At 38.7% G+C, this 23,860-nt stretch overlaps 1 protein-coding gene across 4 annotated transcripts in view; it reads left to right on the top strand.

The window, feature by feature from the left end:
- Positions 1–23,601, top strand: part of SMAD4 (SMAD family member 4) — a 35,130-nt gene extending 11,529 nt beyond the window's left edge. For 2 of the 4 annotated variants that reach the window (XM_059833221.1, XM_059833219.1), the window contains exons 2-12: positions 8,467–8,832; positions 9,734–9,908; positions 10,334–10,363; positions 11,981–12,196; positions 13,993–14,112; positions 14,243–14,353; positions 16,175–16,225; positions 18,350–18,533; positions 19,514–19,682; positions 20,943–21,081; positions 22,242–23,601. In XM_059833221.1, coding sequence (XP_059689204.1) covers positions 8,584–8,832; positions 9,734–9,908; positions 10,334–10,363; positions 11,981–12,196; positions 13,993–14,112; positions 14,243–14,353; positions 16,175–16,225; positions 18,350–18,533; positions 19,514–19,682; positions 20,943–21,081; positions 22,242–22,453 — 1,656 coding nt within the window. In that variant the 5' untranslated portion in view covers positions 8,467–8,583 and the 3' untranslated portion in view covers positions 22,454–23,601. The remainder of the gene's footprint in view (positions 1–8,466; positions 8,833–9,733; positions 9,909–10,333; positions 10,364–11,980; positions 12,197–13,992; positions 14,113–14,242; positions 14,354–16,174; positions 16,226–18,349; positions 18,534–19,513; positions 19,683–20,942; positions 21,082–22,241) is intronic. The other 2 variants (XM_059833222.1, XM_059833223.1) reach the window with 2 other exon arrangements.
- The last annotated feature ends 259 nt before the right edge of the window (positions 23,602–23,860 follow it).

Here is a 23,860-nt window from a genome sequence, read left to right as displayed (position 1 = left end):
CCACTGTCAACAGGCGAGAGTGATTTTGGACTCTGCGATAGCTGTCATCTTTTAAATTGTAAGACTCTCGCAATGTTGTTATTTCGTTCAGTAATGTAGGTAATTCCATGCTAGGTTGTTGAAATAGCAATACTGCCCTATAAAACTAAACGTGTTTTCGTACTCCAACATCATGGTAAGTAGGCAACTTGTCCTTCTGGCCCTCCTCTTATCTTGGCCAGATTGCTGCTGGAAGGAGTTTCTTCTCACTTTGCATTAATGAACCTCTTTTGATTTGCTTGTTGCATAAGCATATGTGTTTAATATTGATATAGAAACTTTATTTCAAAGAGCTGAAGCCTAAAGAGAAGCAGTAAGTGTCTCAAACTGATTAGAATTCCTTTTTTAAGTAGATGGTTCTTTGCATAATGCATTCAAGCGCAGCTAGCACAATAGGGATGTGAGTTTTGAGAGGTATCAACAGATTTAGTGGAGAACAAACATGCTGAGAGCAGATCAGTCGATCCTGGTGAGGAGCAGCCTTTGCCGTGCTGTTGTTAAGGTCCTGCTGGAATTTTAGGTCTCTGTTTTTCTATGTTGTTAACCTTGTGAAAAACTCTACTTTTGGTTGGGGCTGGAATTTTCCATGCTTGCTTTGCCCAGAGGTGATTTTTTTTTTTTTAAGCTCGAACAAATGCAGAGAACATTATCCCTGTGCAGATTACAATAAAGAACAGATGTTATCTAATACACCTATTGCTAGGGCATCGAAACATTACGTACAAGTGAAAAATCACACCACTTCTGCCTGAGCAAGGTTTGACTCTTCCTTTTATTGCTTGGTGTAGTGACAATTGTTTCCTCTGTTTGTGAGGTTTTGACAAATTGCTATTTGTCCTTGTTGAAGGAAGCGTTCTGCAAGAAGATGGGTCTTGCAGGATACTCTGAGGAAGAGTTTAGTTCAGGTTTGTTCTGTCATTCTGCGGCAAGGACTTCCACCACCTTCTGCTTCCGGAACGTGGTATCTCCTGCCGTTCCCAGGTTTTCATCTCTTCCTTACCCAGGGGTGCTAGGATGAGGAGAGGATCACCTCTTGCTCGGTGGGACACCAAGGGTGCCCTCTCAGGGGTGAGGTGGTGCGAGGTGCCTAGGTCTGTGTTGCAGAAATGAATCCAGTTGTAGAGGAGTTTACTGCCCTTCCCACTCTCATGGTGTGATGTGCGGTGGTCTTCCTTCTCTGACCATACAGAAGCCTGTATTGAAAAGAGGAGTTTTTTCAGCGGTATGCTTTCTGAAAAATAAAAAGTAGAGAGAGGGAAGGGGAACCAAGATGAAAAATGCAACTTTCTAGGATTTAAAACGTGTGCGTATGTAGTCACGTCAGCATAGTAGTGCTACCTTTTTCATTCTGTCCTGTCCCCCATGCATTCGAAGACAAGGATTTGGATGTGTTTTTTACTGTTGTGTTCGTTTCTTGCATGAGATCAAAAAACCTGGAACCTTGTGCAGCAGAAACGTTTGCTCCGTTTACAGGATCAGTCTGTTGCATTTGTAAAGTGCTTTTGAAAGCAGTTGAAGTGCACAGGTGGAAGCTGAGAGGAGTAAAGATGCCGAGAGCTGCAGTTGGGCAGCTGCATCAGATCCGTTTCTTCCACAAAGAAATGGCTGCTCGCACTTTTTAACCGTGGATTTATGACAAGATGGAAGAGTTGCCACTCAGAGTTGTCTTAAAACTCTTCTCCAGTTCCTTTTATGCTGTCATGTGTCTTAAATTTTTGTAGCTACTGACAGTGAGATGAGCAGAATTGATACTGATGATTCAGATACACGCACAAAAATAGTATTCTGGGGAATGTTAGCTCTTACTGTACAGAACAGTGCGAGTGCAGTACCTTCTTAGTACTCTTTCTCTTGCTCTTTAATGCTAATTGTTCTTATGTCTACAAACATTTTGTTCCTGTTCACCCTTTGGGCAAGTAGATAATAGTCTAATGTGCTGGAAAGTATCTGCAGTTTAATCACTTATTCATATCTTCATCAAATCACGAGCTGCCTTTTGTTTTATTGGTTTATGGATTTTTTCTTTATCGTGTTTATCATAAAACTTCTACCACTGCATTATTAAACAGCAAAACTCTGTGGTAATGTTTTGGTGGTTAAAAGCTATCAAATGTGTATGTTGCTTTTCTGACATCTTTTGTGTTTGTCTAATTTTGGAGGCAACAGCTTATGCAAGAGCCTTTCTTGTCCTTTATTCGTGTGAAATGTTCTAGCAAGATGTCAATTTGTGCGCTATTCTAATTAGCCAGTTTGTTAGCATTGCATTGCTGCCTGGTATCAAAATGCTGGAAATCTGTGACAGGGATGGCTGTTACTGGTAAATCGTGCTCCCAGAGCATCAGTGGCAGCTTCAAGCACACAATTTTTATTTTTTCTTAGATATGTTTTTTCCAAAAATTACCTTCATATTTGCAACTTGGAAATACGTTTTTGGTCATTAAGATATTTTTTGCATTAATTAATTTCCCTCCTCCCCCCTGTATATGACTACCCAGAATTGCAGGCAGTACATCTTTCCCTTCGATATCATACGGCACCACAGGCCTTGATCTGGCTGGGGTCTTTCTTTGTTACTGCAGTATACACGTTTTATTTTCTTTTCTCCTTGGAAGCTCAGATGGTATGAGCTTTTTTTTTTTAAAAAAGCATAGTAGTAATACTTATTTAAGTCTAGGCTCATCTCAAAGGATATTCTGCCTGCAAATTTGCTGACTTGCTTAGACCCTTCTACAATACCTTACAATAATAGCCAAGTTACCTTAAGATTCATAGTGTAGATAGAAATCCTGGATTGTACCTGGTGAATGCCATTAGGCACACTTGCTTGCCTTACGTTATCCTCTTTAGCATACCTGTACGTGTTTGTAACACCAACCCTTACATGGATATACCAGTACTAAAAATTCTCAGGCTTATATATTTATGTGCATCATAGAACATTTTTGCATAACTGCTGCTGAAAATCTGTGTTCGTATTATTTAGACTAGAATAGTTCAGTTGGAAGGGACCTACAACAATCATCTATTGATGATCATTTGAAATGCTTTGAGGTGACACAGGACTCTTGTCTGATCAGTTTGTACAAAAAGATGGCAAATCTCTCTCAGCCTTGCTGTTCAAAGGCTTCTTGAGCCCTGAATGTGTCACCTGATACTTAGCACCTGTAAAATCTTTTTTTCTTTGATTTTAACTTTGCACACTGGTTGGATTTCCATCACAACTGTTTATTTCAGGCTTCTTGTCCATGCGGTTTCATATCCATCTTGTGTTTTCCCTTCACTTCTGATCTGTCAGGGTATGCTGCATGTTCCCCTGCCTCCCCCGTTTGCCATGTTTATCAGCTTTCCCCGCTAGCGTCTCTGGTCCTTCAGCACCGCGTCTGTATCCGGAACCTCTTTTCTGAGCTGATGTGCAAGACTGCTTCCCTTTCTCCATCAAAAGCTTTTCAAACGGCCACTGCTGCCCTGACACCTGCAGGAACTATTTTTCCGGGCCGAGGCTGTGCTGTATTTTTAAACTTTTTTTTCTTTAAATACAGCACTTCATAATTCTTAGCATCTTAGTTTTTAAAACAAAGTGTTACTTGATCACTCCTAATCACACTACTTCTCATGTAATTTGTCCTGCAAGCAACGAAGTCTCCAAGAGTCTCAAGTTGTCTCTTGTTTGGAAAATACCTAGTTTGCTGTAGAAACTTAACAAATAAAATATATGCGGAGGGAGTTTTGGCCTTTTGCCCATATCTTAAAGTAATTATCCAGTGGCATTTGGACTGTCACATTTTTAGACTGAGTTTCTTGGTGAATTTGATCCCCCCACAGCTGCGATTGGCTTAAACCCTACTGTAAATGAATAGGGTAGTGTATCATATCAACGTCGGGCCTGGATTAACCATCTTGCCCAAGCTGTTGGATCGCTGATTGCCTGGATCGTATTCCTTTGGGTTACGTCCCTGACTTCCAGCTCCATCCATAACCGCCTGGTTTGTCTGCGTAAGCATATGATTTCCTTTTCTTGTTTGGGGTTGATCGTTCTCCCCAAATTGCAAAGTGTGGCTTTTGTGGGAGGAGAGGGGGAAGATAAGTTACTTGTAAGTGTAAAAGAGTATTCATTTAAGGTTGTTAATATGTCAAAAAGAATGTGAGTTCTCTTTAAGAAATCTGGATTTGTAACTTCTCAGCAAATTTCAACCGCATTAGAGAATTGGAAATGGGAATTGTTTGGAGGAAGGGGTTTTTCAGATAAGTTTCAAAATTTGCTTAGCTGAATGGCTGGGGCACGTTGACAGGTGTTTAGGTGAAGTCTTTGTATTTTTTAGCAGCCTCTGCCCTTATGTCTCAGTTTAGCTTCTGTATTAATACCTCTGTAAAAGCAAGGCGATCAAGTCCATCTGTTTTTTCTAACTGTCAAAAGCAGAAAAACTTTTTTTCTCTCTCTAAAACCCTTGTACCTTCTTCAGACTGTGCGTGTGTGTCTGCCTGCGTCTGCACGCTTTGAAGAATATCAAACTAAAATATACCTCAGCAGTTCTCGGACCTCGCCTGAGGCCTTCCAAATGATCGTATCTCTCAAATACCTAGTATGCTGCCTGAAGAGTTGCTGCAAATATTTGGAAGTCATGGCTCGCGCTGTTTTTGTTACCCTTGGTTTTTGGCATGTAAAAGCACTTGTTCTTAAGCTGTGCTAGCTTATAATATTATCTTGCTAGTGCAGCTGAAGAGATACTGGCAAACAAGGTGGAATATTAATTTTCTGTTCCATAAATGCATTGATTATCCCCTTAGGTGAGATCTCATCTGCTTTTTGTACTTTGCTCTGTTTTATTCTAGTTGATCGGGAATACCTTGCTTCCACAAACAGGAATGCTCAGTAATGTTACTTCCATGTAGATAAGTCCAATAATATATTTGATTTTAGTTATATGAGGTAGCATACTATTATAGGTGCCTATGTTTTTAGAATCTATTTATATTGTTCAGGTAACCATTTCTGGCAGAATTATCCACAGACGTGAAAATGAGGCATGTGGCACCAGTGTTGCATTTTTAATTTTAGACAGCTGCTCCATGTTTTGAATTTCATTGCACAGGCTAAAAAGATACATCACCCTTCAGCAAGGCAGCCGTGGGAGGGTAGGATGTACGGAAGAATTATGGTATTTGTTCAAGTCTGCATCAGTCTTGGAGGAAGAGTTTCAGTTAATGGTTACTTACCAGTTCTCTGAGATAGTAATGTGTTTGTGACAGATCATCAAAGGTGTTTTAATTACCTGTCAATCTTAACTTCTTTTGTCTTTCAGATTTAGCTCCTATTCAAAGGATCTTATTCTTGTTACAATACTTAGACTATCGCAGAACACTAGTTGTTGTTCACTTGTTTTGTAACATACCTGTTAATACTTAATTGTTGAAATAAATTACTTTCTATAATGTAATGAGGTACTTCTCTGTAACTTTGTAACTTGTTAGCATTTTACATTAGCTTGTCCCATTTTTTTTTTCTTCTATCTGTGTTCTGCTCCTATCACACTGTAGCGAAAGGGAGAGAAATACCTTTTTGTTCCTTGGTAGGCGAAGCTGAGAGCTTCGCTACAAGCGCTGTCTCCTGCTGCTGCTTTTCTCGTGTTCCCTGTCTCTTCTCTTTGCCACTTTCCCCCCAAAACACACTCTCCATGAAATTCCTGGGTGGAGGGAAGCAAGGCGATCTTTGCTCAACATATTTGGCCCTACCTATTGCACTGTAAATCTAAGCTTGAGCTGTAGTGTGGGATCACCTACTTGGGCAGGGGGAGTGCTAAGGAACGATTTTGAAGTTTCACGCTTGCATCAAATAAACGTTAAATCACACAAGCATACTGTTGTTTTGCAGAACATCTAGCACTCCATGTCTCAGGGCATGCTGGAACCTTATCTTCAAAGGGTATCTTCTAAAAATATAACGCATTAAGATCGCGTTTTGCTTTTATTTGCACACATGAAAGTAATATAGTAAGAAGGTGTTAAGGCACCTCTTGAATGTGTGACTCAAAGATAGGCTTGTAGAGCTATTTCGTGAGAAACTTAATTTGTGGAACATAAAAACTTGGCTTGCCAGCAAAATACACTAATGCTTCTGGTGCTTCAGAAGAAATATGTCACAGCATATATCAATATGTGTCAGTTTGATGGCTACTGACCTCACCCTTTTTTCTGGGGATCAAAATTGCAAGATTAAATACAGGATTTCTGTGGAGGGGACTTCTAAGGGAAGGCTCCTGAATTACCATGCAATTACGCACCAGCAGTATTCAAAATCCTATACAAGTGGCCCGGCTTTCAAAAGTGCTGAATAGTCAGAAGCTCCTATTGAGCACAGTGGCAGCTGAGGGGTGACTCAACATTTCTGAAGATCATTCCACTTAAATAAGGATTTATTTGCTTGATCTTAGTCTTCTGAAAGTCAGCAAGCAAAATTCTCATTCATAGTTTTAGGGGTGTAGAAGGTAGAGCTGCGTGTCTAATTTTAAACATCTCCTTATTTAAAGCTCTTTTGGCTAATAGCTTTATAAAGTCACTTATTTATGATTGCTTATGCATATCTATCTGGGATGCTGGTTTATATTTAAGGAAAACGATGTTCTGTTCTGTTTTAGCTGGCAAGCTTTTACTGATTTATGCGAGTGCGGGTTGCCATGGAGAATGACTGGCAGGTTAAGCTTGACTTTTAAAAGAGGCTTATTGAGTTGAAGCACAAAAAAACCTAGCATTGAGGAAGAAACTTTAATAGCTAGGTAAAATGATCTTACTCAAACTTTTAGGTAATTGTTTTCCTTTGGGAGAAATTAGGTCCAAAAGCATCCTTACAAAAGAAGAAAACTATTGAAAACGTGGGGGGGGGGGGAAGGAATTGTGATGTGTTTTTTCCAAGTATACCAAAGCATGCTATATTCAAGTTGAAACTGGAGAAAATATTAAATAGGGAAGACTTTGTTTCCTTTTATAATTGTGCTGGATTTGTGTTACAAATTTCCTTTTACAAGAAGGGAAGCCATGCATTCACACTGTAATTTGTGTGGTGCGTTAAGTTTCTAAATTAACATCCCACTCTTACTTTTGCGCAACGCATTTGTTTCCAATAAATAGCTGCTACTACTATACCTCTAATAACGTGGAAACTTCTAGTGCAGTAACAGGTCTTTAACTGGATGTGTTCCTTGGATAATGTGAAGAAACTTTTTTTCCTTAACTATTGAAATCAAATACATTTTATTTTCATTGCTGAGAACAGCGCGTTAGTTTCAGAAAGGCTTGTATTTTAAGCTTGCTCAGAAAATGTAACTGTAGTAAAATCACATTCTACCACATAGTTGGTGGAATGGTCTTAGTGGATGACTACCTGAAGCCCGAGGTGCTTGAAGAACCAGAGCAGCTTTTTGACAACCGTAGACTCCTTTTCTGTAAGTGCAGAAAACCTGCTGTCCTATGTTTCTGGAAAAAGCAAGATAAAGCGTAGTAATTAGCTCATTCAGAATTGAGAAAATCAGGCCAGCTCTTCTTCTAATTTGTGAATTAAAGGAAACTTTTTAAAAGGATGAGGTCTGCTGGCTTTGAGAAGAATGACTTCATTACCAGAAACCACTGCAGGTTCTTAACAGATGGAGTTGAAAGGCCAAATGTGTTAGGACGGACTTATTCCTTATCTTATATTTAGTATCATTAAGGCAGTTCTGTTTGAGAGAATTTAGAAGTGCTTTTTTAGTGACTTCAGTTCATTCGTCTTGATCCGGAAGAAGCTGGATCCAAACAAGCAAAGACAAATGTGCCAGTTGGGATTTTCATGCATAAAGATACACACGATACTAATTTACATAAATGTGTATTAAGCTAATGGCCAGGTACAATTTTTGCCTTTCTGATTAGCAAAGAGAAATAGAGTTAGTCTGAGGTCAGAACGTAGCTGAACTATTTGAACAGGATTATTAAATAAAGATGACAGACGATTCTGGTGTGCATTCATGCTTCTTCACTATTCAAATTTTGTTTAAATCAATGCCCCTTGATTCCCAGTCAGTATTTTCACTTGGTTTCATCCTACCAGTATAAGACATAGGAAATCATTGTCACTGTTCTCCTTTTCCTGATTTAGAGCCTGTTCATGTAATAATCCCTACCTTTCTATATGTACATACTATGTGTACATGTATATAAACGATAATCTTTATTTAAATATTGTTACTAGGGGAAAAAAAATCTTCTATCTAAAACTGTGCAAGCAGTGTCTTAAGCATGTTTTAGCTATCATGGGACAAGCAATGCAGTTTTTTCATGTGCTTTTAATATCCTGCACTTAGCTTGAAAATAAAAGAAGCAAAAAGCCACAGACTTCCTTAGAAACATGATCTGCAATTTGTTAAAAACAATTCTAATGTAGATATTTTTTCCTCCTAGGTTTTACCAAGAGACAGTACATCTAACACTTAACTTGGATCATCTCTTGTTCATCAGCTTGAAAATCATAACAGCCCCCAAAACTGACATTTGATCTGAAAGAAAAAGCTGTGACAAATGGACAATATGTCTATTACTAACACGCCAACAAGTAATGATGCTTGTCTGAGCATTGTTCACAGCTTGATGTGCCATCGACAAGGTGGAGAGAGTGAAACTTTTGCAAAACGCGCAATTGAAAGTTTAGTTAAAAAGCTAAAGGAGAAAAAAGATGAATTGGATTCTTTGATTACAGCTATAACCACAAATGGAGCTCATCCTAGCAAGTGTGTTACAATACAGAGAACGCTGGATGGGAGGCTTCAGGTTAGTACAAGTGAAAATCAGATGTTTTCCTCCTAGTGAAGCTGGAGCAAAAGTGAGTGATGCAGGATCCTAGAGTGTTGAGGAAGAGTAGCTCTTCTCTTGCATCCCCCCTCGCCCCCATTTGTAGGCATGTTTTGTGGCTGGAGCTCTGGACTGCTGCAGTAGTTGATTATTTTTTTTCAAAAGGAGCAGAAGGCGTTGGATCAGCCGTTCTAAACGAGTGTGTGTGTGGCAGTAAAAAGCAGGGTCACGTAACAAATTCGGCTGTTTATCCTGGTATTTTCACTACAAGCTTCTGTTAGCTGTGTGTTGGTCAGCAGTGTAAGAAAGACCTATGATCCCTTGCTAAGGTACTCCAAGGAGTCTGCACTGAGGATTTGTTAGCCTTATATTGTCAGTACTCAGTACCTGTATAGCTTGGGTTGCGATTTCCTTGTTCCAGGACAGATGTCATGTTTGCTGGCTAGCTTTCTGTCTACCCTAGAAGCATTTTTTTTTTTTCAGTATAATGGATTGGCATTCTTCTACTTGTAAATTCCTTATAGTGTAGCTTAGTGCCTCGTTCCTCTTCTTCTGGGGCAAAGCTCCTTCATCATCCATGGTGGGGAAGGTGACCATACATACTACATTAAGCACAAATTCTGCTTCTGCCATTTTGTATCTAGTATTTTTTCTTAAGAATCACAGCGTTGACTTAACCGTAGCAAAACCCTAATAGAAAATTATTTCTGTTGAGTACAGAACTTGGGTAAACTGTACACCACCTTTTTTTTTTTTTTTTCATATTTTGATGATGGAGAGAGGTTGTGGTGTTGTTTGTCCTCTTCCAGCTTTGCTCCTCACTAAGTAAAGCGAAATGTCTTGCTACTTTCCCAATCAACTTTTGTGTCTAACTTTTTAGGTGGCTGGTCGCAAGGGATTCCCTCATGTGATTTACGCTCGTCTTTGGAGGTGGCCTGATCTTCATAAAAATGAACTCAAGCATGTTAAATATTGTCAGTATGCTTTTGACTTAAAATGTGACAGTGTCTGTGTAAATCCTTACCATTATGAGCGTGTAGTATCGCCTGGCATCGGTAAGTAGACTCTTGATTTAAAATGGAGCAGTGGGAATAAAATGTAAAATGTTTTTCCTTTTGAGTGCAGAAAATACAGGCCTAAATTAGAAACATTAACTTTTAATGATCTAATTATAAATTACTCTCATATGCTCCTGTCCATCTTCTCAATGGAATTATTCTTTTACCTTTATTCCAAATTTGAAAGAACAGCTTGTGGCTTTTGTTTAAGCCTTTCTGTTGGCTTTGCACACAGTTCTTATAGTTAATGCATATCCTAGGAATAACTTAGCATTGAGACTTGTGTTGTGATGGAGGGGGTATAATATGTAGAGTCTCTAGTACCAATTTGTAAAGGCTTATAAACTTAATGTTCAAACGTTGTTGAAGACCTCTGTGTATATAATCCTCCACACCCCCTTTTCTTTTTCTTCTTTTTAAAGATCTCTCAGGACTGACACTACAGAGTTCTGGTAAGTAGTTCTGTTAAGTAGTTCTGTTTACTGTTGCATTCCTGTGGGCACAAACTGTGTTAAACTCTTCAGTAGGGACACAGTTTATTACTGTGTATCTCCCTGGGGGGAGTATAGAGAGCAGATGGAAATGCGTTTGTCTCTCCGATTTTGGAAAACCGACTAAGTAGTATATGAGAGGCAAGTATTGATAAATTCTTTAAATTGAGGCTTCAGCTCAGCTTGTAGGTATGTTGTGTTTTCTTTGCTTGCAACTTATATACCCCAACAAAAAAGAAAAACAAAAACCTCACTGTTGAATGCTGCTAATTAAAAAAAAAAAACACACCAAACACCCAAAAACATGTGCACCTGTATGATATACTAATTAATTGAATTGAGCATAATAGATGCTTATGATTTAATAAGTAGTTTAACAAGAAAATAATAGAAATTCTGTAATTAATGTGCAATTGAATGAAGCAGTCTAATATTCTTGCTCTCCCTCAAACTTGAGAGAAATGGGACATTACAAGTCCAATGAACATTATTCAGAAATCTGAGACTGTGCAGCTGGTAACTGCTTTATTTCCAAACCATATTTTTTTTTCCTTCCAGAAGAAATTCATAGAGAAGGGAATTTGGGTAATCCAGTGTTTTTAGCACATTATTAGAAGTATTCAAGCAAAAATGACTTAAAAAAACCCAAACAACCCAACAAGCCATTAACTTCACAAGCTTTAACTTGTGTACTCATCTCTGCTAATTTGCATTATTATCTGTGTCTTCTGAAAAATGATCCTTTTGTACAGAATCAAAGCTTCCTAGCCAGCAGTTAAATACATAATAAGTGTTTCGTTGTCATGCTGCTGTTTTTGCAGCAGGAAACAGAAAATTACTGTCAGATTTTAATATATTTAAGGCTGCTTTAAAAATGAGCATGGGAGCTAATGTGGTGTAAGAGTTTCACTTGAACATGCTCGGTAGGATATATAGAAATAAATTCCTGTAGTGGCGATGGCAGTAATTTCCTTATGCTGTATGTGGAATATTCTGAATTAGTGGCTACATTGTTAAATATAGAGTAGTGTTATATTGTCTTTGAATGTGGATTTGATGCTTCTAGTCAATTTGGATGGGAGTTGCTTAAAATTTCTTAAGGGACGCATGAAGCTTTTTATGTGCTGTGTTCATGAATTACGTTTTTCATAGGAGCTTTAGGTATGTTCTTACTTGTATACTAGGAATTGGTTTGTTAGCTACTGCGTTAACACGTGTTTAGGTACTTGACAAAAAGCATGTTTTTTCCTTTCATTAACCATGTCCAATCACACAATGATGGACTAGAAAACAAAATTCTATTGGGGTCTGCTACTGTGGGACTAAACGGCTTGTTTGATAGCAGTGAGCAAACTAAACAGTTTGCTTTTCCATCCAGTTGTGCTTCAACATTTCCTGTTGTTGACTTGAAGTGTTTATTTGTAATTTAGAGGAGTGCTTTGGCAATGTTGATGTAGGTTAAATCCTCCCCCCAGTAGTTTTAATAGCATTGTTATTGCTTGAAAGTAGTAGTGCAATTTGTAGTTCAATCTTGAAAAGAGATTTGCTTTGCATGTTTAACTGTTTGCTTCTTCACAGCTCCATCGAGCATGTTGGTGAAGGACGAATACGTTCATGACTACGAGGGGCAGCCATCATTGTCTTCTGCCGAAGGCCATTCAGTCCAAACCATCCAGCATCCACCAAGTAACAGGGCATCTACAGAGCCTTATAGCACCCCAGCCATGTTAGCTCCTACTGAGGCTAGCACTACCAGCACCACTAATTTTCCCAACATTCCTGTGGCTTCAACAAGTAAGATCATCGAGATTATATGAAATACTAAACTGTGAAAATGTGAAAGCGCAAAGATAACCGCTGATTTTTGCCAAAGTAGATCTTGGATTGGAACTGTGCTGCTGCCACACTACTCTGATAAAGCATGTGGCAGTACGATCTGGGCAGTCTCGTAAGTGTTAACATAAGGTTTTAACTTGGAGCATAATTTGAGTAACTTTTCCAGGTGACCCAGTCTTTTTTTAGTGAGACTGACACTACACGAGTGTTACAAGACTGTTTTGGATATGTCAGAGGTTCAGTGATACAATGTTAAAACAGTTGACCACTGACAAAACATTATGGCTGTTATTGGAATAATTATTGTAGGAATGGAAGAATTTTATCATTTTATTACAACAGCAAGCAGGACAACAAACGGATATACTGTAAGGTGGCAGTATCGAGAGGTTTTCAGACACTTCGCTAATGTTCCACAGCTGACAACATGACTCTTCCTGTTTTAACTTGATTATTTTTATAATGGCCCACTGTACTACCAAAGTGACTGCCCTAATTAATATTTTCATGAGTCCGTTGGAGTGCTGCGTTGAAGTTTTTCTTACTTTTCTGCATGTGTTTGCTACAAGTGGAAGAGTCTGGCTTACCAACATTAAACCTCACACTTTTCTCCAGCGGGACAGTAAAGCAGTTATGTACACAGTGTCTTGCAGCCCTAATGTAGGGAAACCATGAAGTTTGGAGGGGTTTCACATACTCTTTGTCGCTTTGATATCAAAGATGTATGAATATAATGGATTTCATGTTACCAAATTTGAATTCTGTTGGCATGGTGTTTTGATAATGTTCTTTAATTTTAGCTGACAACTTTTTTGCTAAAACTAATGATGGTTTTGCCAAGCTGAGATACAATGTCTGTATTTGTCTCCAGCAGAGAAAAAAGGATAGGCAGTTTAATTGTATTGCCTTTGCACAACAGTTTATAGTCAATAACTTTTTCTCATCAGTGCTATAAATGTTGGAGCCAAGTGGACAGGAAAAAAAAGCTAGCTTCTAGGTTTTAGTTCAAGTTTTCAACGTGTTAAATTCTGCTAGCCACACCAGTTTGAGAGTGCAAGTGTACTTGTGAAACTGCTGATCAGTTTAGTGTTAATAGCTGAGCTGAAGCCTTTTAAAATCAAATCCTCTTAACCTGTTCTGAAATATCTGTAGTTTTACTTTAAAGCTTAGACAATTCTTGAGATATTTACTTGGGAGAAAAAAAACCCAGCAGCTTTCTCAGGAAGGAGTCCAGTGATGTATGCAGTTCTACTTAAGCACTATTTTTAAGAATACAATGCTGTTCAGTATGTTTTGGAGGAACGTAAATTTAAGCGAGTGTCCTCCTTAGGAACAGTAGTTATAACATGCTGAAAATAAGCAACTTATTGGACCTACTGTTGGCCTGTTTGGATGCATACCAAATCTACTCCAGCTATGTTATTCAGTAAAACCTGTGGCATCTCTTCTTCTTTCCTTTCAAACTGAAAAATGAGATGTGAGCAAAACAAAGATGCGGTTGATAAACAGAGTTCTCTGCATACTTCTACTCCTAAAATATTAAGGGTGTCAGAGTCAAAATTAGCTGATGCAGAGCATCTTGCTTCAAGTTTCCTAAGACACTCTGGTGGGTGGAAAAAAATACTGAAACCAAACTTGTAGGAACTGTGTATTGCAGTGCCCTTAGTTGGGTGTATTTTCCTACCCAGTAGTGCTGAGCTCTTCTTAATTAAATTTTGGAACGTTCATGAATAGGTAGTGTGTTCTTTTACCAGGTCAACCTACCAGTATATTGACAGGTAGCCATAGTGATGGACTCTTACAGATTGCTTCAGGGCCTCAGCCAGGAACTCAGCAGAATGGGTTTACAGCTCAGCCAGCTACTTACCATCACAGTGAGTATATACATATGTGCACTCTTCTTAGTTTTCTAAACCGGTTTCCAAATGTTCAGGAGAAATAGAGGATTAGAAGTGAGATGCAGAAAAACTCCCTTAAAAACCAACCACTCCTTTCTTTTTCTAGACAGTACTACAACTTGGACTGGAAGTCGGACAGCAGCCTACACACCTACCATACCTCACCACCAGAATGGCCATCTTCAGCATCATCCACCTATGCATCCTGGACATTACTGTAAGTAGTGCAGATTTTCAAATGACTTTGTTTTAAATTTTGTTGAATGGTGGGGGCTCATTTGTGATAATTCTTTACCCTGAAGTCCTTTTTTTTTCATTATAGAACTACCATTACTGTGTTTAGTATATTCTGACAGTTAAATATTAGAGCTTGATGGACTTCCCTGCGTTAAAGCAGCAGATTAGAAATTCGGATAGCTATAGTGATACCATCTATATTATAGACGTTTCACTATACCTAACAAAACTAGTGTTTCCTTTCTAAACCTCTGTTTTTAAAACTTTGCAGTCTTGTAGTAAGTATTTCCTTTGCGGAAAAGGAAGTTCATTCAGAATGTGTTGTTTGGATATTTTTCTTTCAAAAGTTGGAAGTTCCTGGCTGTTCTTATTTTCTAGAAATTTTGAAGTCATGTCTTAATGATGTAACAATCTGCATTAAGCTTTGGAAGACGTGTGTCCATGTACGCTAGCCAGCTAAGAACAACTTTGTGAAAACTCGTGCAGTAAAGTACTTGTCCGTAAAGTGGTGTTGCCACAGCCTGATTCATGAGTACATTTGGTACACGAACTTGAAAATCTTTTTCATCTACGAAATAGGACCACAACCTCTTGTTTTAAGGTACAGGAGATGGGAAGGAAAAGAAAAAGTGATCAAACTTCTAGTGTAAGTGTTTAGCACAGTATATGCAGTATAAGAGTATAATGCAAAAAAAACCCACCCAAACTAAAGTTTTTCTAAACTTTGTGGCAAAAAGTTCTTTATTTCCTAATACAGTACTTAACCAGATGACCTGTTTGCAGCAGTTGTTGTTAGGGGAGGGGAGAATATTACTGTGAGTTAATGTTAGAATGACTTTCAGCTTGTCTCTATCAAGAAAATTGTGGTTTAGATACGGTTATTAAGTTTCATTATTTTGTTCTGTTAGGATCCCACTTCATTTATCACCTTATCTGTCAGAAATACCAGAATGTAAAAACTGTGTAGATGGTGGTGTAGATGCTCTATAAATGTTTCTCAGTGCATGTATCTTTCCGTAATTAGTATTTGTAACTGGCTGGTGATACCACATAGAGCTTTTCTTGGCTGCTGCTGTTTCTTACTTCAGAAAGTTGCATGTTTGACACCTACCAACCTTGTGCCTCTTTTGACATCTTGTTGCAAAAGCTGCTGTTACTTATACTACGATGTTTAAGTCTTTCCTTCTTGTTCTCTGCTGCTTGTAAGGGACCTAGTTAGTGTATAAAAGTGGAGAGAATAAACTGACTGATAGCAAGACCGTATTCAGTATTTTTTTTCTTTAGCAAATGAGTTCTCCAGGGCTTTTTTTCCATCTTAGGGGAATGTTTCTTCCTGTCAAGTCCACAGCATGCTAGGCAACTTTGTTCTGTGATTGATGAAACTAATGAAGTGTGGTTTCTGACAGATTTATATCACATGCTTCTATATAGTGATTCTCTCCTTGCCCAACTTGGGGTCAGATGTGAAGCCCAAGTCCTATTTTTATTACATCTTCATGGTACATCTGGTTTCTGCTCTCTCCTGGAGCTGGGTCTGGCTTGAGCAACACGCAGCCTTTCCTCCGGGGCCTACTAATGGAGCTCTTTGCTCAACTCAACCTCTGAATTTTTAGGAAACCTCTAAGAGTGTAATTCTTCTGTGGGCATTTTTCTCCCCTGTCGGATTTGTCCAATTGATTCAGAAATTACTGGGATGTATAACATCTGGCATTCCTACAAGTCTTTTTTCATAGGAAAACAAGTTAAGAAAGAAAACCTTATTTTTCCTCGTGTAAAACAAATTGCATGTTTTCTTTTAAAGGGCCAGTTCACAATGAACTTGCATTCCAGCCTCCTATATCAAATCATCCTGGTGAGTAAAATCTAACATGTAATACTAAGTATTGTGGAAGCTAATAACTTTCTGGTTTGAGTCTGATTTTTTTTTTTAATCAAGTACTCTGTAATTTGTGAGATACATATTCAAAAGGGGAGGAAAGAAGGAGAGGAACCATTTTGTGACAAATCTTCTTTTGAATTCAGATCTTTGTTTTGAAATAGGGATGTACTCTGTGAACTGAATTAAATTTAGATGCCCAAGTCAAAAATTGCAGTCCTCAAACCCACATTATGCTGATTCCTGCCCTGGAGGTGTCTGAACTTGGAATGTCCTCCATCCTAAACTTTGCAGGGTGCCTGAAGTTGTACTTTTTGCCTGCTTAGAAACATCATGGAGTTTAGGTCATGCCAAAGCTCTCTTGGATCCATGATCTATGGATCCATCATAACAGCCAGATACCCTGAAAGGTAGGTATTGCCCTTCTTAGCATTTTGGTGCTGAAATTCCTCTTTGGACCTTTGCATACGAGCTTGCACTTTCCAAGAGTCTTCATTAATGGTAGCAGTTCTTGGAACCAAAGAGGTCTTATCTTGCTGTACAAGCTATCTCTGTTGCAGGTGCAAGGTGGTATTCTGTTTTTAACAGCAGCAAAGCTGTTGCCTGCCCAGGGAGAGCTGCATAGTTGAAAAGCCTAAAAGTTTAACTCATTTATTCATTGGCCAGTGACTAAATCAATACCAGAAATAAAACTGTTGATAATTGCTGGCTGAACTTAACTGTAGCTAAATTGTATTTCATATTATTTAGTATGTCTTTTTCACCCTATTGATTCACCTATTGATTTCACCCTATTCAGTCCTCAGAGACATGAGTATTTATTTGAAGATAATAAAAATTTAAAGGAATTCAGGCACCTTGGTTTATTCTTTTCTACTAAAAACAGAACAACAGTTTCTTGAGTAGGTGTGCTGTTGGGAGCTGTGGTTTGTAACGAACAAGTACCACTTACGGCACTGGGAGAGCTCTTATTCCTGTTGGCTTATCAGGCTGCTGTGCTTAGGTCCTGTCACATTAGCTCTTCTGCTTCCCCTATTTTGAGTGCACTGTAGTGCTGATTTTCTTTGCCCTACCCAACAAGCTGCTCAAGTGCCAGCTGCGTCACCCTTTTGTGGAGATGGGCCCTTATAGTCAGCAAAGGTGCTGAGTCCTTGAAATCCCCAGTGACTTAAGCTTATGGCAACTTTAGGTTTTAATGTGTCTGAAGAGAGAAACTCTTAACACTTAAAAGCACGCACAACAAGCTGCAGAACACTTAACAAGCCAGTTGCTCCCAGGTAGCACGCAAGCAGCAGATACACATACACCAAATGACTTTGTATGCTGTCAGGTTTCCTCGCTTACTTGAGTTGTTTGGGTTTCAGTAGCATCCTCTAGGGAGTCAGGGTTTTCTTTCCTCATGTGGCAGCTCCTTCCAAGTACCATCTTTCCTTTGTAGCCAGTTGTTCTTTTTAAAATAGTATGAGTTAAAAGGCACTTCTTTGCTGTTAAAACATGCCATTTTGTTCTGCTCCCTTGCTTAATACTTCCTTGTTTTAGCCCATGCCTGACTCTTGTGTGCAGACAAGATCAGTACGTGATCTTTGATGTATTTCCCCCATTGCCCTGCTTTCCAAATCTGGTTTGCTTTGCAGGGAGGATAGAGAAAACTTACTTCACCTACGAGGTAGTTACTCTTCTAGCTTAAGCCAGATCTGTTTGAGAGTTAGTTTCTATCCCCCTGGCCATGAATAGGCATATATGTATTACTACTTTATGCCAAAGGAGGACAAAATCAAGCTATAGTCATAAGGTGCAGGAATGCACATAGTTTACAAAAATCTAACTAGAATTATAAACTTACAAAGACTTGTAACTTCTTAACTACAAAAAATGCTAGCATTGCTGTGTGCTCGAATAAAAATGACAAGCCCGTGTTCGTTGTAGTATGTAGTATTTCTCTGCGCTCTAGCAGACATGTCTTTGTCAGTCTGAATTTCTGTGAATGTGCGCTCTTACTCAATGACAAATGCAGTTGCAGAAGGCTTAACTGATTGTCTGGAATGGGGTTATAAGGGGGTTTTTGTGCCTTTCAGTCAGTTAATTGTATGTATCCTTCAGCTCCAGAATATTGGTGTTCAATCGCATATTTTGAAATGGATGTGCAAGTTGGGGAAACGTTTAAGGTCCCTTCAAGCTGTCCAATTGTTACTGTTGATGGATACGTGGATCCTTCTGGAGGAGACCGTTTTTGCCTGGGTCAGCTTTCCAACGTGCATAGAACAGAAGCCATTGAGAGAGCAAGGTATTCTGCAGATCCCAAAAGCTCCAGCTGTCTGTGGTATTTGATAATATTTTGTTTTGCTTTCAGTGTGTGCCTCCCTTTTGAAATTACAAGTATGGTATGTTTCTTTTAACTGAATTAACTATAGCAGAGTCTATCTTTCTAGGCCACTACTGTAACGCATTCAAAATGTGAACTGTGTGACAAAGACCTTCAGTGCTTTGCAGTAGCGTGTTGCTTTTCATTGCTTTCAAAGGCTGTGCCTTCAGGGATAAAATTAGCAACTCGTGCCATTATGTATGCAGGCTGAATATTAGCTCTTCACACCACAGAGTGATGTGAGAATAACTGCAATATATAGATTTGTCAAAGGAGCAAAGGAAGGTTGATAGAGAGCTAGTTGGATTTTCATTCATTCTCACCATGCATGTACAGGGTTTTGATGTGGAAGCATAGGGAACCGAAGCAATCTTGCAACTTTTTTTTTCTTCTTTGAAATGAAAAGGAATAAAATGATTCCGCGTCTTCAGAAATGTTGCATTATGACAGTCAAAATGCTAGATTGCTGTAATGTGATCCAAATGAACATACAGTTCTGCATTAAAATGTGGCTTTGTGTATGTACTTGAGTGACTTTCTATACTAGAATACTTGTGCGATTTTGCACTTCTGAACAGAGCTGAATGCGTTGGTATCCCAGCTCTGTATTGTCAGCGAGTGTGGTAGTTGCTACTCGAATATCATTGCTTCTACATTTTGTGTTTCCCATAAATCTTTGCATGGTATTACAGATGGTTTTTTTACTTCACAGATTTTGTGTAACTGTATACTAACTTACACCCAAGATAGTAACTACGATTTCAAGTCCTTGTATGCGTGGAGTATAAATTAAGGTATCCCAGACGACTGAGAGCTGGAGAATTATTTATGGTTTAATTAGTAAAGGTCTGATTTACATAGTATGCATACACAGGTGCATTGGAACTGTTTCTCTTTTCAAGGTTGCACATAGGTAAAGGGGTGCAGCTGGAGTGCAAAGGAGAAGGTGACGTGTGGGTTAGATGCCTCAGTGACCATGCGGTCTTCGTTCAGAGTTACTACCTGGACAGAGAAGCAGGGCGTGCACCAGGGGATGCTGTTCACAAGATTTACCCAAGTGCATATATAAAGGTTGGTTTGATGTTCCTAGATGAAAATTGTGGGGGAAACAGCATGCGTTTGTTTCTTGGAAAGGGAAGTTACGAGACACTGAAATAAATGTAACTTTGCTTTTGATTATCCTTTTAAAAAACCCTAGAACTTTCCATCTGACAATTCACTTAAGATGACTTTTTTTAAATGACTCTAAACTGAAAGTATCATCTAGGTACTATGAAAGTAACTAATTTTGTGTTTTGTCACAAACAATCTTGATAGCAGATTTGTGTATTTTTACCCTTAGAGTTTTAAATTAACTGCTACTAAAATTTTTAGCATAGGTTATCTGCTTTTTTCCTCTCCAAAACAAGAGAAGTTGGGAAAGTACGTATAAATGCCATAGAAGTGTAAAGTGTGTGTTAAAGTGTTATGAATGTGAAGTGATTCAGAGGTCACAGAAAGTTGCAGGGAAACAAGTTATTTTCAGGAGATTCTTGCTTTGCCATGCCTCTGCCAGACTTGAAACTTTATTTAGGACAAGTCACACTTGTAAAAAATCATTCTTGAATTAGAGATAAACTGCTTGAAGTTTGCAGTGATTTTTATTTTTGGTTTTAGTTTTGCAGGCAGGTTGTGTAATGAAGGTGAAAGAAACCCCACCGGCCTCGATGTACAAGCTTTCTAGTATGAGAACAGAGTTCCTGTATCTATTAGTGCCAAGCCTGATCACAAAGATAAAAAATGCCACCAACTTGAAACCTAGCTGCTGAAACTTCAGGCCTATCAGGCTATTGGTATTTCTTGTAAATAGACTAACACATTTCAGTAAAGCAGTGAAAAAGAATAAAGTCTGACAAAGTTAAGCAGGACTTGCTGGCTTCCTTTTTTATTTATGTGCCTATTTTCTGGAAATCCTGGGATTTAACGAAAAAGTCGGGCTTTTGTCAGCCTGTAGCATCCTGCAGTCAGGTCCGCACAGGGTACTGCTTTAGCCTGCTCAGCTCAGCCAGGTTCTGGTATTGCCAGTGGTGGTAACATCCTATGAGAAAGAGTCTCTAAGAATCAGCTTTAATGGATTATTCCTGTTAGAAATTAAACTGGTCAGGGAAGGTTTGCTTTTACCCAAGTGTGTGGACTTGATGATCTTACAGGTCTTTTCCAACCTTAGTGATTCTGTGAAACTGTAGGGAGAGCAGAGAGGTCCAGATTATTGGGGATGGGAGTTGAGGAATTCTTTCCTTTATTGATTTTGGTAAGTCTACATAGTTCAACATCTTTTTTTTTTTTTTAAAGGTGTTTGATTTACGCCAATGTCATCGTCAGATGCAACAGCAGGCGGCCACTGCCCAAGCTGCTGCTGCTGCTCAAGCTGCAGCAGTAGCCGGAAACATCCCTGGACCAGGATCAGTAGGTGGAATAGCCCCAGCCATTAGTAAGTACATTAACTGCTTGGTCTCCTTTTTTCCTTACCTGAAAACAAATAACACTGTTCTCCCTCATAACAGCACCCCCTTCCCACCCATCCACCCACTGCCCCTGAAAAAGCACAAATGAACTTGGAATGAGGTAGCAGGATTGGGGCGAGGTAGGGCTGGGGTGGCTTCGTGGTAGGTCTGTGTTCATTCGCTTTGTACCTGCTCCACACACCAGTTTTCACTCTGTAATCTTCAGGGGCTGTTGGATATGTAGTACAACAGAAAACATGTATATACAAAGTGAAATAGCATAATCCTATTACTTTAAACAGAGATACTTTTGGCTGCTTAGACCCAAGCTTGAAAAATGATCTTTGAGATCTAACCTCATAGAAACATTACTCAAAACAGTGGGGGTTACGGAGCAACAAAGTCCTTGACTAGGTTGAGGGAAACTAAAGATTCTTGAAGAGAAAGAAGAGAGTGTGAGGGTGTTTTTTCTTTCTTTTTTTTTCTTAAGTTATTCTGGGCTAGAGTTTTCTTAGTTGCTAAATTCTAGATCCTTGAAATTATACCTAAGTACTTTTACAAGTGCAAGTACTTACATGTCTCAGACTGCTTTGTGTGCCATAGTGTTTTCTGGATTCCTTGTGTTGCCAAACGGCTCTTTCCAGCTATCCTGTAAATTGCTGAAGGCATTTTGGGGAATGTATTTAACTTCTGTCTTAGCCATACTTGTGATTTGAAGTTTGCCAGCTGTATTCATCTTTTTATTTTTCACCAGCTTCCTGCAGGTGATCAGTCTTGAGTTCTTATGCTGAAAGCGCAGCATTTGGCAAACCTCAAGAATAAGTATTTTTTTAACTGTATTTCCTAAATAAGGTTTACATGCGTTGTATCACATAAGACATGAGGTTTCATCATGTCTGCTTTATTATAAGGAGTTTTAGATTTCAACACCCTTTCAAGATTGCAGAGTGATGAAAACCAATTTAATTGGAAGAAATGCAAAATAATTGCTGTGTTCATTATAGCAAAGATGTAGAAATATGGCTTGGTCTTGGCTGTGGTAAGGGGGAATTGTACGTGAAGAAAGAGCCAAGCAAACAGGAACGGCTGAACGAACAGATGATAAGAGTGTGTCTGCAAACACTGACTTGAAACCTCTCCTGTTTAGGTTTGTCAGCTGCTGCTGGAATTGGTGTAGATGACCTTCGCCGCTTATGCATACTCAGGATGAGTTTTGTAAAAGGTTGGGGACCTGATTACCCAAGACAGAGCATCAAAGAGACACCGTGCTGGATTGAAATTCACTTACACCGTGCCCTCCAGCTTCTCGATGAAGTACTTCATACCATGCCTATTGCAGACCCACAACCTTTAGACTGAGATCCCTCTGCTGCACTGCTGTGGGCCATTATATCGTGAGGATGGTGGATTGTAAAATACAATTCTGTTTATAACCTGAAGATATATTTTACTTTTGTTCTGCTTAATCTTCTAAAACCAGGTTTTAAAAATGTGTTTGCCGCCTTGCTCTTAGCAGAAAGAAACTGAACATGCAGAATTTGGATTTCAGTTATTTTCAGAACTTAATTGTCGTAATACATGGCTCAGGGCTTAAAGTGAAAGGTAAAAGCCTTATAGAGACTTTACAGTATTGGGTTTGTTCCCTTTGAAACTTTCCTTCTCTATTGTGGCATCTTGGTGATAAGCCTCACAGGAGCCTTTTGTATGCAGAATATATATTATATATATATTTATATCTGAAAATTCCTTCTAATAGTTATAAACATTTACCTTGTAGCAACTTTAAAATTCCAACTGATTTGTGACGTTCTTTTTAGGGAACAACAGTTAACGGAAGACTCCTTTATTTTGTTGACTATCTTGTTATGATTTTTCCAGATTAAAACATAGAAGCTGCCAAAAAGTGAGGGATGAGACATACATTGTTGGCATTGATTAAAAATAGCGAGGAAAAGAAATGTGGCTTTTCCTTCACTAGTTTTTAAAAAAGATATCTTAGATTTTTATTTATATAGACATGTGAGTTTTAAAACACTAAAGGAAATGGATACTTTCAGTGCTGGCACTCAATTTAAATATAACATGAAATACCCAGTCTGCAAAGTTGCCACTGAAATTGCATAATGAGTACCTAATGGCAGGAACATATTTTCATAACTACTACTGACTTCTATGATTTTACTCAAGTAAAACTTGGCAGGTATTTTAAAAAGTTGCATGACTCTTTTTACTTGCATCTACCATTAAATCATGTATAATATTACATCAATATTTAGGATCCAGTTTTTGTATCTGTTCACCATTTCCACTCAGGGCAAGATGGCAAACTTGTTTTTATACCTCTCGGTTATTTTAAGCCCTATGCCATCAATGACCGTATCAATTGGCAATGACTTTGTATAGAGAATTTATAGTAGAAAAAATGCAAATGTATTTACTGTATCACAGATACAATATGTATGCTTTCTCTCTAGTTAATAGTATAAATAAAATTATGAAAACCCTGATTTTTTTTTTTTTATAAATTTAGTTTGCTTCTATTATGTAATTCTGCACCTTGAAACCATTGACCTTGAGTGATGGATTACTTCCCTCTGCAAGACCAGCAGCAGCAGCCACCGGTAGCAGGAATTCTTGTTGGTTTAAACTTGCCAGGAAGCAAGTCCAATTTTTCTTACTTTCACCGCTTCTCAATAAAAGCGTGTCCTGACGCTATCTCTTTTGGCTATTTGATGGGGTATGAAGAGGGAGCAGGAATTCCTTATT

The sequence above is a fragment of the Gavia stellata genome, chromosome Z (genome assembly GCF_030936135.1).
Source record: "Gavia stellata isolate bGavSte3 chromosome Z, bGavSte3.hap2, whole genome shotgun sequence".
Lineage (NCBI taxonomy): Eukaryota > Metazoa > Chordata > Aves > Gaviiformes > Gaviidae > Gavia > Gavia stellata.
The sequence above is the reverse complement of the archived record's forward strand: the minus strand, read 5'-3'. Positions and strand labels throughout refer to the sequence as shown.